Raw genomic sequence first — 15,245 nt, 5'->3', positions numbered from 1 at the left:
TTATTTCTTCAATTTATAGATGAAGTAAGAGAGCATTATAGTTGTATTGAAAGTGAAACGTTTTTATAAAGTAACTTCGTAGAGTTATTCTTCTAGTTTACTAAGAACACTGACACAAAATCTGCAGTGCCTTACATATGTTAAGTTTAAGAAATATTTATTGAGTAATGAATTTAAATGAACATTAAATTTGAAGTAGCTATCACTGTCATAGCAATCTTCAAGTAGAGTTGTAGATTTCATTTATTAAATGAAGTCTTAACTGGAAAGCGTTAACTTATATACTAATTGTATTTATACTAATTACTAATTGTAATAAATACTAATTGTATTTATTTCTGTTTTGTGTTGCAGGTGGCGATAAAAATAATAGATAAATCTCAGCTGGATGCAGTGAACCTTGAGAAAATCTACAGAGAAGTACAGATAATGAAAATGTTAGACCACCCTCACATAATCAAACTTTATCAGGTATAGTCTTACATCTCTTTTCATGCTTTCCATTCAGTATTTTGCATCTTGATTTTTTTCTTTTATGTTATTTAATCTATAAAAGATAAATATGTGCTCTTATTAAACTAAGTGCATCCATTTTTCTGTATTATATTTTTAAATTTTGGAAATTAGAAGCTAACTGGTAGCTTAATTTAATTTAATTTTATTTTTTGGTACTGGGGATTGAGCCTAGAGGCATTCTATCTCTTAAGCTACAACCCCAGCCCGATTTTATTTTTTTATTGGGAAGCAGGGTCTCACTAAATGTCTGAGTGCTTCACCAAGTGCAAAGGCTGGCTTTGTACCTGTGAGCCTTCCTGTCTCAGCCTCTCATTACTGGGATTACAAGTGTACCCTACCATGCCTGGTGGTAACTTGATTTTAAGTTGTCTCTCAGACTCCTAGATATTTATTTTAAAGTTTTGCAACTGTACATTTATGATATCCTGTTTAAACATGATAGATTTTGATAATGGTACCACAAATGAGAGTATGGCATTTCTGTTTATTTTAAAAATAATACTTAGCCGGTTGTGGTGGCGCATGCTTATAATTCCCGCGCTTGGGAGGCGAGACAGGAGGACCATGCAGGTTCGAAGCCAGCCTCGCTGGCTTAAAAGACCCTGTTTCCAAATAAAAATATAAAAATAGATCTGGGAGTGTAGCCCAGAGGTAGAAGGGTTTCCAGGAACACCAGTACAATAATAATAATAATAATAATAATAATAATAATAATACTTTATATTTTATTAAATACTATATTACTTTAGTGACATACTTTGTAATATCTAGGGTGTGTTTTTTTTTTTTTTTGAGAGTGCCTATTTAATCAGATAAAGTAAATGAACATTTGTTTTTTGGTGGTACTTGGGATTGAACACAGGGACATTCTGTATCTGAGCTAGACCTTACACCCCTATTTTTTTTTTTTTTAATTCTGAAACAGGGTCTCACTAAGTTATGAAGGGCCTCAGTAAGTTGCTGAGGTTTGCCATTAACCTGCAATCCTCCTCTCTCAACCTCCCAAGTACTGAGATTACAAGCATATACCACTACACCTAGCTGTGAACCACTTTTTTAAATCAACTTTATTAAGATAGTTTTTATAAAATAAATTGTACCTCTTAAATATAAACTATTTTTTAAAAGGAATCTCAGGTTTTAGTCGGAAATTTTATGTTTAATAATAATACAAAATACTTTAAAATTTTCTATTTAATAATATGTAGAATTTTTTTATTCAAAAACTACCAAGCTAAAAAGTCTTAGTATTGCTGATCTAATATTGTGATCTTCAAAATATGATGTGTGTACCCATGGTATGCTGGAGGGGGCTTATACTGACTTATGGCACTGATTCTAAATTTTTAGAAGTTTTACTACCTGATTGACATCATGCTATTAATTCAAAATCAATAATAGAAAGTATTTATACCACAGAAATTGTCTTACAAATCAGTGCCTTTTTTCCCCCTTAAAGACCTGATTTACTGTCATACCATTTTGCATTCAAATGGGTTAGCACAAATGTTCTTGGGAGTATAAGAAGAAAATATTAGTACTTCTAGTTAGGTTTATTGTATCCTCTTTGCATTTTATAAGGTATATAATATATTTATGTAGTGGCACATATGTATAATTTATATATCTGTATATGTGTACATAAATACACATGTATGTGTGTTTATGAATATATGTGTGCACACATATATTTGTCTAAACTACATTCACTGACTGATATTTGCAATGAAAAAAGATTGGAGATTGTAGACTTGTGATATGCCTCCTAAGAATGAGAGATTATAGAGTGTGCCATTCAAAACATTTCCTCAAATTCTAAAACTACAGAGGCCCCTTAGATCAAATTTATATGAGAGAATGTCTCCCTTTAAATTTTAATTCCTAAAGAAGTTTCTAAGAAACTAATCATATTCTTAAGTCTCTTATACATCATCACTAAACTGAGGATAAAACTATCATGATTCACATGGTAATTCTGTATTTGTACTTAAATAATTGATTAAAGTTGAGTTACTATTTGATTTGTTCAGGCCCAGATTGTAGATAGCTCTTAGCTTTTTGGACTAATAGGGAATTGTGCTAAACTTAAATTTTAGAAAAAAAAAAAAAAAGTTCAGTTTTTCAGTAGCTAGCAGTTAAAAGAGTATTACAATGAAGAAGTAAAAATCAATCATCTTGAATCTAAACATTTACTCTTTGTATAGATTTGAAAAATCAAATTAGTGACAGTGACACATTTCCTTTCTGAACCTAGAAAAAAACATTTAAATACAAATACATAGTAGTAAAGCTATGAAGAAGAAGCTTTCAAACAATGTTTTAAAACTATAGTACTTTGTAGCAATATCAAAGTATATTAGTAGGAATGCCATGTTGTGCCAAATTAGCTAGGCTATAGGCCAGATAAACTAAATTCTTGCATTTTATTGTTCTTTTCTTAATCAGGAGTACCATGATAACAGCTCAAAAACTCAGTGAGGTTTTTCAAAATTGGTTTTTAAAACTTCCATTATAATATTAGTCTTCTCAAACTTTAATGTATATCCGATCCACTTGACAATTTTGTTAAAATATACATTCTAATTCAGTAAGTCTAAGGTAAGGCCTGAGATTCCACATTTCTTTTTTTTTTTTTTTTTCTTTTTTTGTGGTACGGGGGATGGAACCCATGGGCTTTTTACCTATTTTATATTTTACTTGGAAACAGAGTCTCACTATGTTGCTGAAAGCCTCACTAAGTAGCTGAGGCTGGCTTCAAACTTGTGCGATCCCAAGTACTAGGATTACAAGCGTGCACCACCACGCCCGGCTTGAGATTCCACATTTCTAACAGGCACCTGGGCAGTGCTGCTACTGCTGATCCATTGACCTTAGAAGATAAGGATCTAGATTTTTCATAAAAATATTAACATAAAGGATGTTGTCAGGCATGTAAACATCTCCAGCTTCCGAATTGTTCAAAACTAATACTTGTGTTAATATTTTAAATGGAAGTATTGCATAGAATGGTGTGTGCAGACTTTCCTCTGAGACTAATATGGAATTATTTATCAATAGGTAATGGAGACCAAGAGTATGTTGTACCTTGTAACAGAATATGCCAAAAATGGAGAAATTTTTGGTAAGTTTTTTTCTTTAATTTTTTTTTTTAATTTGAAAAGGTCACTAATCTGTATAAATGAGGTATTAGAAATTTTCTGCTAAGCTGGGCGTGGTGGCACACACTTGTAATCCCAGCATTCAGGAGGCTGAGACAGGAGGATCGAGGTTCGCGGACAGCCTCAGCTACTTAATGAGGCCCTCTGCAACCCAGTGAGACCCTGTTTCAAAATAAAAGACTAAAAAATAGGGTTGGGGGTGTAGCTCGGAGGTAGAATGTTCCTGGATTCCATCCCAGATACTGAAAAAAAAAAAAAAAAAAATTCTGCTTACTTAAAAAGTGGTGTTGCCAGGTGTGGTGGCACACACTTATAATCCCAGCATTTGGAAGTTGAAACAGGAGGATTGTGGTTTGAGGACAGCCTCAGCTACTACTTAGTGAGGCCCTTTGCAACTCAGTGAGACCCTGTTTCAAAATAAAGAATAAAAACTAGGGCTGGGGATGTAGCTCAGAGGTAGCATGCCTGGGTTCCATCCCCAGTACTGCAAAAATTAGTGAGTGAGTGAGTGAGTGAGTGAGTAAATAGGCCGGGCGTGGTAGCACACGCTTGTAATCCCAGCATTCAGGAGTCTGAGACAGGAAGATTGAGGTTCGCGGACAACCTCAGCTACTTAGTGAGGCCCTATGCAACTCAGTGAGACCCTGTTTCAAAATAAAGAATAAAAAATAGGGCAAGGGGAGTAACTCAGAGGTCGAATGCCCCTGGGTTCCATCCCCAGACCCTCCAAAATAAATAAATAAATAAATAGTGGTGGTGAGTTAGAAATTGTAGGCATTTGACTATAATCAAATACCCAGTAAACTAAAAATGTGGAATTTAACTTATTTTCTTACATTTAAGCTATTAAAAGTATTGTTTAATTCTCTCATCTGTGTTAGAGTTTTTTACTACCAGGCAACCACTGATCTGTCTTCTGTCACTATAGATTTGTTTGTAGCTTCTAGAATCATACTCTATATACTCTTTTTTTAAAATCTGTATTCTTTCCTTGGTATTATTATTTTGTGATTGATCTGTTTTGTTATATATAATAACATACAGTTTTTTATTGCAAGGAATATATTATATAATTATATCCCAATTTGCTTATCCATCTACCTATTGACAGTCATTTGAGTTGTATTTCAGTGTTGGGCTATTATGCATAAGTTCCTGTGCGCATTCATGTATAAGCCTTTAACATACAAAGTCTTGTTAGGTTGCTAGAAGTCTCCCTAAGTTCCTGAGGCTGGTCTTGAACCTGTGATTTTCCTGTGTCAGCCTCCGGAGTACTGAAGTTACAGGCATATGCCACCATGCCCAGCCACATTTAAACATTTTTTAGCCATTTTTTTCTTAGCTAATCATTCTGTCCCAACTCTCTCCAGAGAGAGATTTTAATCCATCGCATATTAAGTTGTTTAAAATTTACCTTTATCTCAATACTCTTTCATTTACAATTTACCTTTTTCCTGTTTTATTAAAGTAGTTCTTTTTCTTTTCTTTTCTTTTCTTTTTTTTTCCGCAGTCCTGGCAATGAAACCCAGGGGCATTCTACTTCTGAGCTATACTCCCAGCCCTATTTTTTATTCTTTATTTTGAAACAGGGTTTCTCTGAGTTGCAAAGGGTCTCACTAAGTAGTAGCTGAGGCTGTTCTCTAACCACTATCCTTCTGTCTCAGCCTCCCAAATTGTGGTATTACAAGCATACACCACCATGCCTGGCTGTATTTAAGTAGTTATTTCTATGTCTTTAAGTTCACGAATCTCTTCTATGATGTCTAATTTGCTATTATTCCTCATCCAGTGTATATTTCATCTCAGACACTGTGCAAGTTTAAAGAGAACATTTTTTTTAATCTTCCCATGTCCTGTGCACAGTGTGTGGGTGCTACTGGGGATTGAACCCATGGGCATTCACCTCTGAGCTATACCCTCAGCCTTATTTTATTTTTAATTTTAAACAGAGTTTCAGTAGGTTGCTAAAGCTGCCTGGTGATCCTTCTGTCTCAGCCTTCCAAGTACTGGGAATATAAGCATGCTTCACCACACCTGGCTCCTCCCATTTATTTACTTAGTTTTTTGAACATCTGAAATATAGTCATAATAACTTTCAGTATCTATGTCTGCTATTTCCAACATCTCTGTTAGTTTGGATCAAATTTGGTTGATGCTTCTCCTCAGTATTGCTCTTATTTTCCTGCTTCTTTATATGCAGGGGTGGAGGGATAGGGAATGGGAAAGTTTTTGCAATATTACATAGTCAAGGAAAGTCTCATTGACATTGAACAGAAATTTAAAAGCACATTCCAGCATTGCTAGAGAAAAGCAACCAAGAGTGAGCAAGAAGGAAGACCAAACTACTAAGAGAAGTGGGGCAGATTATAAGGACATTGACTTTTACCTTGAATAAAATTAGGGAACCATGAGAATTCTCAGAGTTTCAGCAGAAAAGTGACTGCATCCAGTTTAGCACTTTAAAAGCATTGATGTGACACACACTGCTCTGTTGAGAATAGCTTATAGTGGGAAGGGGTAGAAATGCAGAGATCAGGTAGGAAGCTGTTGCAGTAGATGATGACAGCTCAGACTAGGTTTGAAGTAGTGCAGAGAGTCATAAGTGGTCAAACTCAGAATATAGTGTGAAAGAAAAATCAGCATGATTTCTATTTAATTATGTCGAATTATAAAATAAACTAAAGCCTGATGCTTGGAACTCAAACATTATAAGGCTAGGAAAAGAAACTAGCAGTCAAGCCAAAGGAAGAAAACAAAGAGAATGTAGTATCCTGGAAACCAAGTGCACAAAGTAATCACAGGAGGATGTGTCATCTGTGTCAAATAATGCTGACAGGTCAAGAACATCTACATTTGGCAGTTGGTAGGAGCAGTTTTGGTGGACCATCTGAACCAAAAGCTAGATTTCAGTAGGCTTTAAGAACAAATGAGAGACAAAAAAAAGTGCAAAATAGACAACTTTTTCAAGGAATTGTCCTGTAAAAAGGAAGAAAAGAAATGGGAAAATAGTTGGTCAAGAGAAATACTTTTAAGTCCTTATCCACTGGGATATTTTTAAAGCTTCAAGCTGTAGTTTTACTGAACAAAATTGGGATAGTCTCAATTTATTTTTTGCTAAAACCTTTGAAACACATTGTACTACATTATTTTATATGAATTGAGACATAGTTTGGAGGAGGTTTTTTTGGGGGCGGGGATACTGGGGATTAAACCCAGGGTCATTCTACCTATCAGCTTTTAATGGTACTGGGGATGGAACCCAGGGGCTTTCTACCTCCGAGTTACACCCCCAGATCTATTTTATATTTCATTTGGAAACAGGGTCTCACTAAGTTGCTGAGAGCCTCACCTTAATTAGCTGGGGCTGTCTTCGAACCTGTGTGATCCTGCTGTCACAGCCTCCCAAGTACTGGGATTATAAGTATGTGCCACCACACCCGACTATTTATTAAGTCACAGAAGGCCTCACTGAATTGCAGAGGCTGGCTGTGAATCTATGATCCTCCTGTTTCAGCCTCCCTACGGCCACCAGGCCTGGCTCTAGTTTGGAGATTTTTAATATGTAAGGTAAATGTGCATTTTAAGTTCTAAAAAGAAGGATCTGGGAAGATTAGAAAAGTTGGACCACTGAATCCTGGTTGTCCTATTTTGCTGGTGTAGGGTGTGTGTGTGTGTGTGTGTGTGTGTGTTTGGTGCCTGGGATTGAACCCAGGGGCATTCTACTTCAGTGCTATACCCCGAGTCCTATTTTTTATTCTTCATTTTGAAACAATGTCTCACTAAGTTGTGGAGGCCTCACTAAGTAGCTGAGCCTGGCTGAGAACCCAGATCCTCCTGTCTCAGCCTCCCAAATGCTGGGATTACAAGCATGCACCATCACATCCAGCTTCTGGTGTAGTTATTTTTGTAAGCACTGAAAGTGATGTATGATAGAATCTTATTTTATTTTATTTTATTTTATTTTATTTTATTGTGGTACTGGGGGTGGAACCCAGGGGCTTTTCTACCTCTGGGCTATACTCCCAGACCTATTTTATATTTTATTTGGAAACAGGGTCTCACTAAGTTGCTGAGAGCCTCACTAAGTAGCCCCTACTAGCTTTGAACCTGTGCGATCCTCCTATCTTGGCCTCCCAAGCTCTGGGATTACAAGCACGCGCCACCACACCCGGCCCTAGAATCTAATTTTAAAAGATGAGATTTTTGGATAGTCCTGGCTATTTTAGAATGGAAGACTCTCAAGGGAATTTAGAGATCATTTAGTATAATTTTTATTTATTTTGTCTTTGTTCTACATATTACTGCCCAGCACCTCTATTTTCTTTTCTCACAAAAACTATTTCTCAGCTGAGCATGGTGGCGCACGCTTGCAATCCCAGCATTTGGGAGGCTGAGACAGGAGGATCCGGGTTTGCCGCCAACCTCAGCTACTTACTTAGTGAGGTCCTCTGCAACTTAGTGAGACCTTGTTTCAAAATAAAGAATTAAAAAATAGGGCTGGGGGTGTCACTCGGATGTAGAATGTCCCTGGGTTCCATTCCCAGTACCGGAAAAAAACAACAACTATTTCTCAACTTTTCCTTCTTGACTTCATCACATATAATCATCTATGCTAGGAACGTTGGTGTTGGTGTTGATTTTCTCATTCTTCTTCAGATGGTTTTAATCCTCCCATTCAGCTTCCTAAGTATCTCTTAAAGAAGCCCCCATACCTCCTGCTAATACCTCAGGTCAGGGTACTCATTCTTCTTTGTCTATATTATTCAATTTTTACCTAATTGTTATATTTTACATTGTCCCCAGAATTATCCTTCTAAAACACAATCATGTTAGTTATCTGTATTTTCTGAGTTTTTAATAATAACCATTAATTATCCAAAAACAAAGTAATTTTGAAAACAAGGTAGTGATATGAGAATAGTTTTTAGTAAAAGGACTGAGACTTCATGAATCTCTTGAATACAAGAGAAGATTCAATACTAGCAACACTTATCAAATAGTGAAAATATACATGTAAAGGATTTTAGTTGGGCATAGTTGTACACTCCTATTATCCCAGGAGGATCACAGGTTTGAGATCAGCCTCAGCAACTTACATTTTCAGCAACTTAACAAAACCCTATTTCAAAAATAAAAAGTAAAATAGGACGGAAAGTCTATCTTAGAGGTAGAATACCCCTGGTTCAATCACTAGTACCTAAATAAATAAATAAATAAATAAAATATTGAACTGAGCCAAAAATGTTTTAAATCAACTAGAGACTTAAGTGAAAGAGCCACACAAACTGAGCTATGAATTTTTGTCTGCATATTAAAATTTACCTTCAGGGTTATAACTTTGAAATCATTCTTTAACTTTGCACATATTTCTTTTAGTGCCTACTCAGTACTAGGATGATGATGTGTTGCTTTTTTATTTTTCATTTCCTTTAATATTTAGCTGGCCAGCAAATCATACCCTGTGTTCTTATAAAATGAATTGAGCTGGGCATGGTGGTACTTGCTTGTAATCCCGGCATTTGGAAGGCTGAGACCGGAGGATTGTGGTTCGCGGACAACCTCAGCTACTTAGTGAGGCCCTTTGCAACTCAGTGAGATCCTGTTTCAAAATAAAGAATAAAAATTTGGGCAGCGGGTGTAGCTCGGAGGTCAAATGCCTCTGGATTCCATCCCCAAAAAACCCGCAAAAAAAAAAAAAAAAAAGAAATTAAATCCTTCTGTTTCCATAGTTATCACTCTAATCTAGGCTTTCATCACCTCATGTCTCAATTAGTGAAGGTTTCATTTTTTTTTTACTATACCTTATTTCTTCTCTAGTCAAGTATATTTTAAAATAATTTCTGTTTAATCTTCCCAAAATAGTTTTGTTTTATTTTATTATAACTATGTTCAATAATTGTCACTCCTTCCCTATTGCTTATTGGATAAAATACAAACTGCTCTGGAAATTGGATAGCTCCTGGAGAATGGATGTGGCCAACTATTCCTTACATAGGTCTCTTGATTATCCTTAGGTATGGATACCCAAATTGATTGCAGACTATGCTATCTACTTCAGTTAATCAACAATACAGCTGGGTATGGTAGCACACACCTATAATCCTGGTACTTTGGAGGCTGAGACAGGAGGATCACAGATTTGAGACCAGCCTCAGCAATTTAGCAAGACTTTCAGTAACTTAACAGAGCCGGGTGTGGTGGCCCACACTTGTAATCCCTGTGTTTGGGAGGCAGAGACAGGAGGATCACGCAGGTTTGAAGCCAGCCTTGCTGGATTAAGAGATCCTGTTTCCAAATAAAATATAAAATAGGTCTGGGAGTGGAGCCTGGAGCCCGGAGGTAGAAGGGTTCCATCCCAGTAACACACACACACACACACACACACACACACACACACACCCAAAAAAAAAAAAAAATTGAAAGGGCTGGGGGTTTAGCCTGGAAATAGAACGTCCCTGGGTTCAATCCCTAGTACCAAAATAACTACCTGTCATTGTTTTCTCTTTCTCTTCTTTCTCTCCCTCCCCTATTCCTTCCCTCTCTTACTTTCATTCTTTCTTGATCTCTATCTCACAAGTTTTTATTCTTGAAAAACTTATTTTTGTGCTAGTTTGAGGAGTAAAATAATTTCTCATGGTTTGTTATAGAAAATATTAATCTCCCATCCTCTACATCTGTATACCCCCGCCCCCCCCACATACACCCAGAGGCAACCACTTGTACTTCCTCTAGCTGATTAGTTTAGATTTACCTCCATTTGTCTAATATACTTGTATTGCTAGTTCTGGATTTTTTTTTCTTTTAGGCACAATCTTTTGAATACTTTTTGAATTCTTTCCCTATTTCTATATTTCATGTGTTGGAGAGAGATAGAAGGGACAAATTGTGGAAGACCTTGAATGCTATCATAAAAGTTAGGATTATTTGCTACAGTGTCCTTCCGTAAGTCAAAAGGTGGTAATGTCTCAAAAGATATTTTTAGGAAGGTAAATCCAGCAGTGGTATGTAATCTCTATTAAAGGAGAAGAAAAGAAGCCATTTAAGAGACTATTTTAACTATTTAGATGTAATAGGCTGAATGTCTGGATTAAGATATCAGGCTAGGGGTGTAGCTCAGTAGTACAGCATATGCTTAGCCAAGAAAAAGAAAAACACAATGCTGGTAAGAGCAATTTATACACGAATGTTCATAGCAGCCTCTTTCATAGTAGCTAGAAGCACTAGCAGCCCAAGAGTCCATCAGCGGGACAGTATATCTAAAACCATTTATGATATAGAAATACAATAGAAGATGACTCAGTAGGAAGAAGGAATGAACTACTTACCCAGACAACAACATGGATACATTTTACAACACTGTGATGAGCAAAAGAAACTGAATACAGAAAAATACTGTATGGTTCCCTTTACATAAAGTCCTAGAACAGGCAACATTCATGGATGGTAAAAGAAATTGGAAAGTGGTTGCCTCTAGGAACAGGGAAAGATGAATGGAAAGAGGCAACAGGGAATTATCTTGGTTAATGGAAATGTTTATATTTGTTCTCATCATTGGTTGCACAGAGTATAAGTGATCATGTCTGAGTGACCACCTAATGACATACTTTTTATTGTATATAAAGTATACCTAAATAATCCTCTTTGCTCTCAAAAGAAGAGATTAAGGCATAGATTTCAGAATTACCTGCATAAAAGTAATGAGGGAAGCTTTAATTAATAATGAAATCTCAGAATGAAGAAAGCTAAGCTTTGGTTATGTCTTCATTTAGAAGGCATGTAGGAGAAAGGAACTGGTGACTGAAGAGTATCTTGGGAAGTAAGGGTGGTTTCTGTTCTGATTAGCCAAAATGGCAGATAGCTTGGAGTGAAGTGGGGCTATTTGGTCATCAGAAGTCACCAGTTACTTTGGGGAAAATACATTTCAATTAGCTGGTAGGTACAGCCATATTTTAGGGGGTTTAAGAATATGTGGGTGATGAAGAAAGGGAGAAAGGTATTATAAAACTATTTTGAGGTTTTCTAGGAAAGAATAAAGGATAGTTAAGGTCTATAAAATTCATTTTCTGTCATGATTTTCCTTGTGGTCTTGGTGTTTGAAGAAGCTAGAAAAGAAAAATTACATATAGGCAGAAAAGAAGAGACAGTTGGTGAAACAAGTTTCCAGAGTAGACAAGAGATAATGGCTGAAGAGCATAGGGGTGGTTGGTTAGCTTGGGGGAGAAGTGATCTCTGAGAGGTCTACATAGGTGCAGTTGCAGTGAGATTAGAGATTGTGCCGGGGTGTGGCTGCAGAGGTGCTTTGTGTCCAAAGAAAAGGAAGATGAGTTTGTTGATATAGAATAGATTTAATCCATTCTGTAATGTAGCAGATGAGACCTCAGGAAAAGAGTGGTCCTTTAGATGCTGTAGAGTGAGGCAGCAGTTTAGAACAGCCGGCAGTGCTCATGTAACAGTCAAAGGATGAATAAAAGGATCGAAAATTAGCAGTGTGAATATTTATGGGTAACTCACAGTCAGCAGTGCTTTTTAACCTAAGAGGAGAAAAAGTAGACAACATGAACGGATGCCCCAGGTTGGTGGAAGATCAAATGCATGTAAGAGTTGCAGTGGTCAGAGAGGTTGTCATTAAAAAGGCTTACTGTGAGCTCTGAGTTCTGGAGTGAGCTGGGTGAAACAACAAAGGGGTCTTATGAGCTGGGAAAATGCAGGGACTGAAGGTTATGAAATGGGTGAAGAACTTTAAAGAAAAACATTCATATTTAAAAGCTAAAAGCCCTAACCTTGAGCCAATACATAACTTCCCAGTAGCTTGCCACTTTCAAGTTTTCTTCTGCTCCTGGCATGGTTGCCTTAACTGTGCCCTGCTAATTCAGGGAATGCCTGAACCCAGGGGCATTTGACCTCCAAGCTACGCCCCCTGCCCTATTTATTATTCTTTATTTTGAAACAGTCTCACTAAGTTGCAGAGGGCCTCACTAAGTAGCTGAGGCTGTCCGCGAACCGCGATCCTCCGGTCTCAGCCTTCCAAATGCTGGGATTACAAGCGTGGGCCACCACGCCCAGCTGAGCTGAAGTATTTAAAAGAGGATAATACCAAAATTTTATCAAATATAAATAACAAGAGAGATGAACTGGAAAATACATATAAGAATAGAAAGCAATTGTCGGGGAAAAGGGGACACAAATATGAAGGCAGTAAGGGCCCAAGAACTCCACATTTAGCTTTAATCTTTCAGGCGAAGAATATATAGGCAGATACAGAGAAAGAAATGTTTCTATTGAATGCAAAACTTTTTTGGAAATACATTCTAAAATAAATTTTCCAAGCTTGGGGGTTTCTTACAATAAGTGTTAAGTAAGTCATTTTAAAATAAAGATTGGATCCTGTTAAAACTTTCCAGGGACTTCCACTGCTTTTGGAATAAAGTCCAGGATCATTAACAAAACCATTTAGAATCATTACACTCAGGGTGGAGATAAAGCTCAGTAGTAGAGTATGCACAAGGCCCTAGGTTTGATCCTTGACACTGCAACAAAAAAGAATCATTAAATACATCTTACCCCTGGAAACAATAATATGAGAGGTTATTTCTTGAATATCTGATGGGTACCATTAATATTTTCATTTAAGGGCTGGGAATATAGTTCAGTCATTAGCATAAATGAGGCCCTAGATTTGATTCTAAGCACTGCCAAAAACAAAGCAAAACCAAAAAATGGAGGAGAAGAAATGTTGAACAATTTGCTCAGGAGCATATATGTGGTAAAACTTGAAGCTGTAATCTGATTCTGAGTTTATGACCAGGTCACTGACTAGTTAGGCTTCTTAAAGTTTCTTAGCTTCTTCTGTCTCACTGACTTTGCTTATTTCTGTTTCTTTTGCCTAAAGAATTATCTGCCTTCCCTTCACCTCATTAAGCATGTCACTTAATTTAATATTGATGAATATCTTTTTTGGGGGGTGGTGGTACTGGGGTTCCATCTACCTCCGGGCTACACTCCTAGACCTATTTTTATATTTTTTAAATTTGAAAACAGGGTCTCTTAAGCCAGCAAGACTGGCTTCAAACCTGTGCAATCCTCCTGTCTCCGCCTCCCAAGCGTGGGGATTACAAGGGTGCGCCACCACACCCGACTGAATATCTTTATTAAAGACTAAAAACTGGGAAAGTGTTTAATAGTTTTGTCCACAATGTCAGTATAATAATTCTCCTCTCCTTCCCTCTTTTCCTTTCTTCCTTCACTGAGGATTGAACCTAGAGCATTATACCTCTGAGCTACAACCCCAACCCTTTTTTATTTTCTATTTTGAAACAGGGTCTTACTAAGTTGCTGAGGCTGGTTTCTAACCTGTGATCTTCCTGTTTCAGCCTGAGATTACAGGTGTGTACCGTCACACCCAACTAAATAAAACAGTTCCTCTTGATATAATATGTAGCTTTGGCCCTATGTTCTCTTTACCTACAATGGAAATGGGAAGCATTTGGGCTCCTTTCTTCAGTACTTAGGAAATTGCCTAGTAAACTTTTTACCAAACCTAATGACTCCATCTATCTCTTGCAGAACCCATAACTAAGCTCATCACCATAATGGTTCTCAATCATAAATTTCTGATTCAAAATCTACTCATGCCCTAGAAAGGTCTTTGCTCTCTACAAAAAAAAAAATTAAAATTTTATTTATTTATTTTGGTGGTACTGGGGATTGAACCCAAGGGTATTCTACCTCTGAGCGATACTCCCAGCCCTATTTTATTTTTATTTTGAGAGACAACCCCAGCCCTATTTTATTTTTGATACAGGGTCTCACTAGGTTGATGAGATTCTCACTACTTCCTGAGGCTGTCCTCCAACCTGTGATCCTTCTGTCTAAAGTACTAGGATTATAGGTATAGTCACCATGCCTGGCTAAATCCTGTTGTTGTTTTTTTTAATTCTAGCAGAAGTTCCATCTTTTCAATAAAGTCTTTCTCAATTCTGTCCGGGTGGATTTCCTTTTATGCAAGCATTCTAAGTGAGTTCTCTTTCTTGCATAGCTCATTTTAGAATTAATCTGGAAACTGCCGGTCATTATTTAAAGTCCACAATGTATCTTTTGTCACTAATAGACTGTAAGCTTCTGGTGAGGACACAGCACTATACAAAGCATTTTATAAACACCTGACGAATGAATGGTGTAATAGTCTTCCTTGACCTTATAGACCTTATTTACTTAGTGAAGCCAACAGAACACTGACAGGTTAAGTAGTCTGAGATACTTCTTTGTTCAGTTTTTTAAAGGAATGTTTACTCTTTAGGAGATAGACATGAATGAGGAAATACTAAATGAATCAACGGAGAAAGTTGGCTTCCTCCAGTATACTGAGCAGTTTTTGAGTACTTTCTGAAAGTTTCCACCCTACAGTTACTTTCTTTCTTCCAACTCCCACACCTCCCTTAGAATAACCTTTCCAGAATATCCTGGTAAATAAGAACATGTACATTTAATCTGGGTAACTTTTGTTTTCCAGTTCTTACATAACTGTGGGTGCTCATCTCTGAAGAATATTATTTTCTTGGTCTGTTAGCACAG

At 36.8% G+C, this 15,245-nt stretch overlaps 1 protein-coding gene across 2 annotated transcripts in view; it reads left to right on the top strand.

The window, feature by feature from the left end:
* Positions 1–15,245, top strand: part of SIK2 (salt inducible kinase 2) — a gene marked incomplete at both ends in the record, with an annotated part of 130,073 nt that overhangs the window by 14,986 nt on the left and 99,842 nt on the right. For both annotated transcript variants that reach the window (XM_080713952.1, XM_080713951.1), the window contains 2 exons: positions 355–471; positions 3,574–3,637. In XM_080713952.1, the coding sequence (XP_080570078.1) occupies positions 355–471; positions 3,574–3,637 (181 nt within the window). The remainder of the gene's footprint in view (positions 1–354; positions 472–3,573; positions 3,638–15,245) is intronic.

This window comes from Muscardinus avellanarius (genome assembly GCF_963383645.1).
Source record: "Muscardinus avellanarius genome assembly, chromosome: 1".
Lineage (NCBI taxonomy): Eukaryota > Metazoa > Chordata > Mammalia > Rodentia > Gliridae > Muscardinus > Muscardinus avellanarius.
Note: the sequence above shows the minus strand (reverse complement) of the source record. Positions and strands in the feature narration are given on the sequence as shown.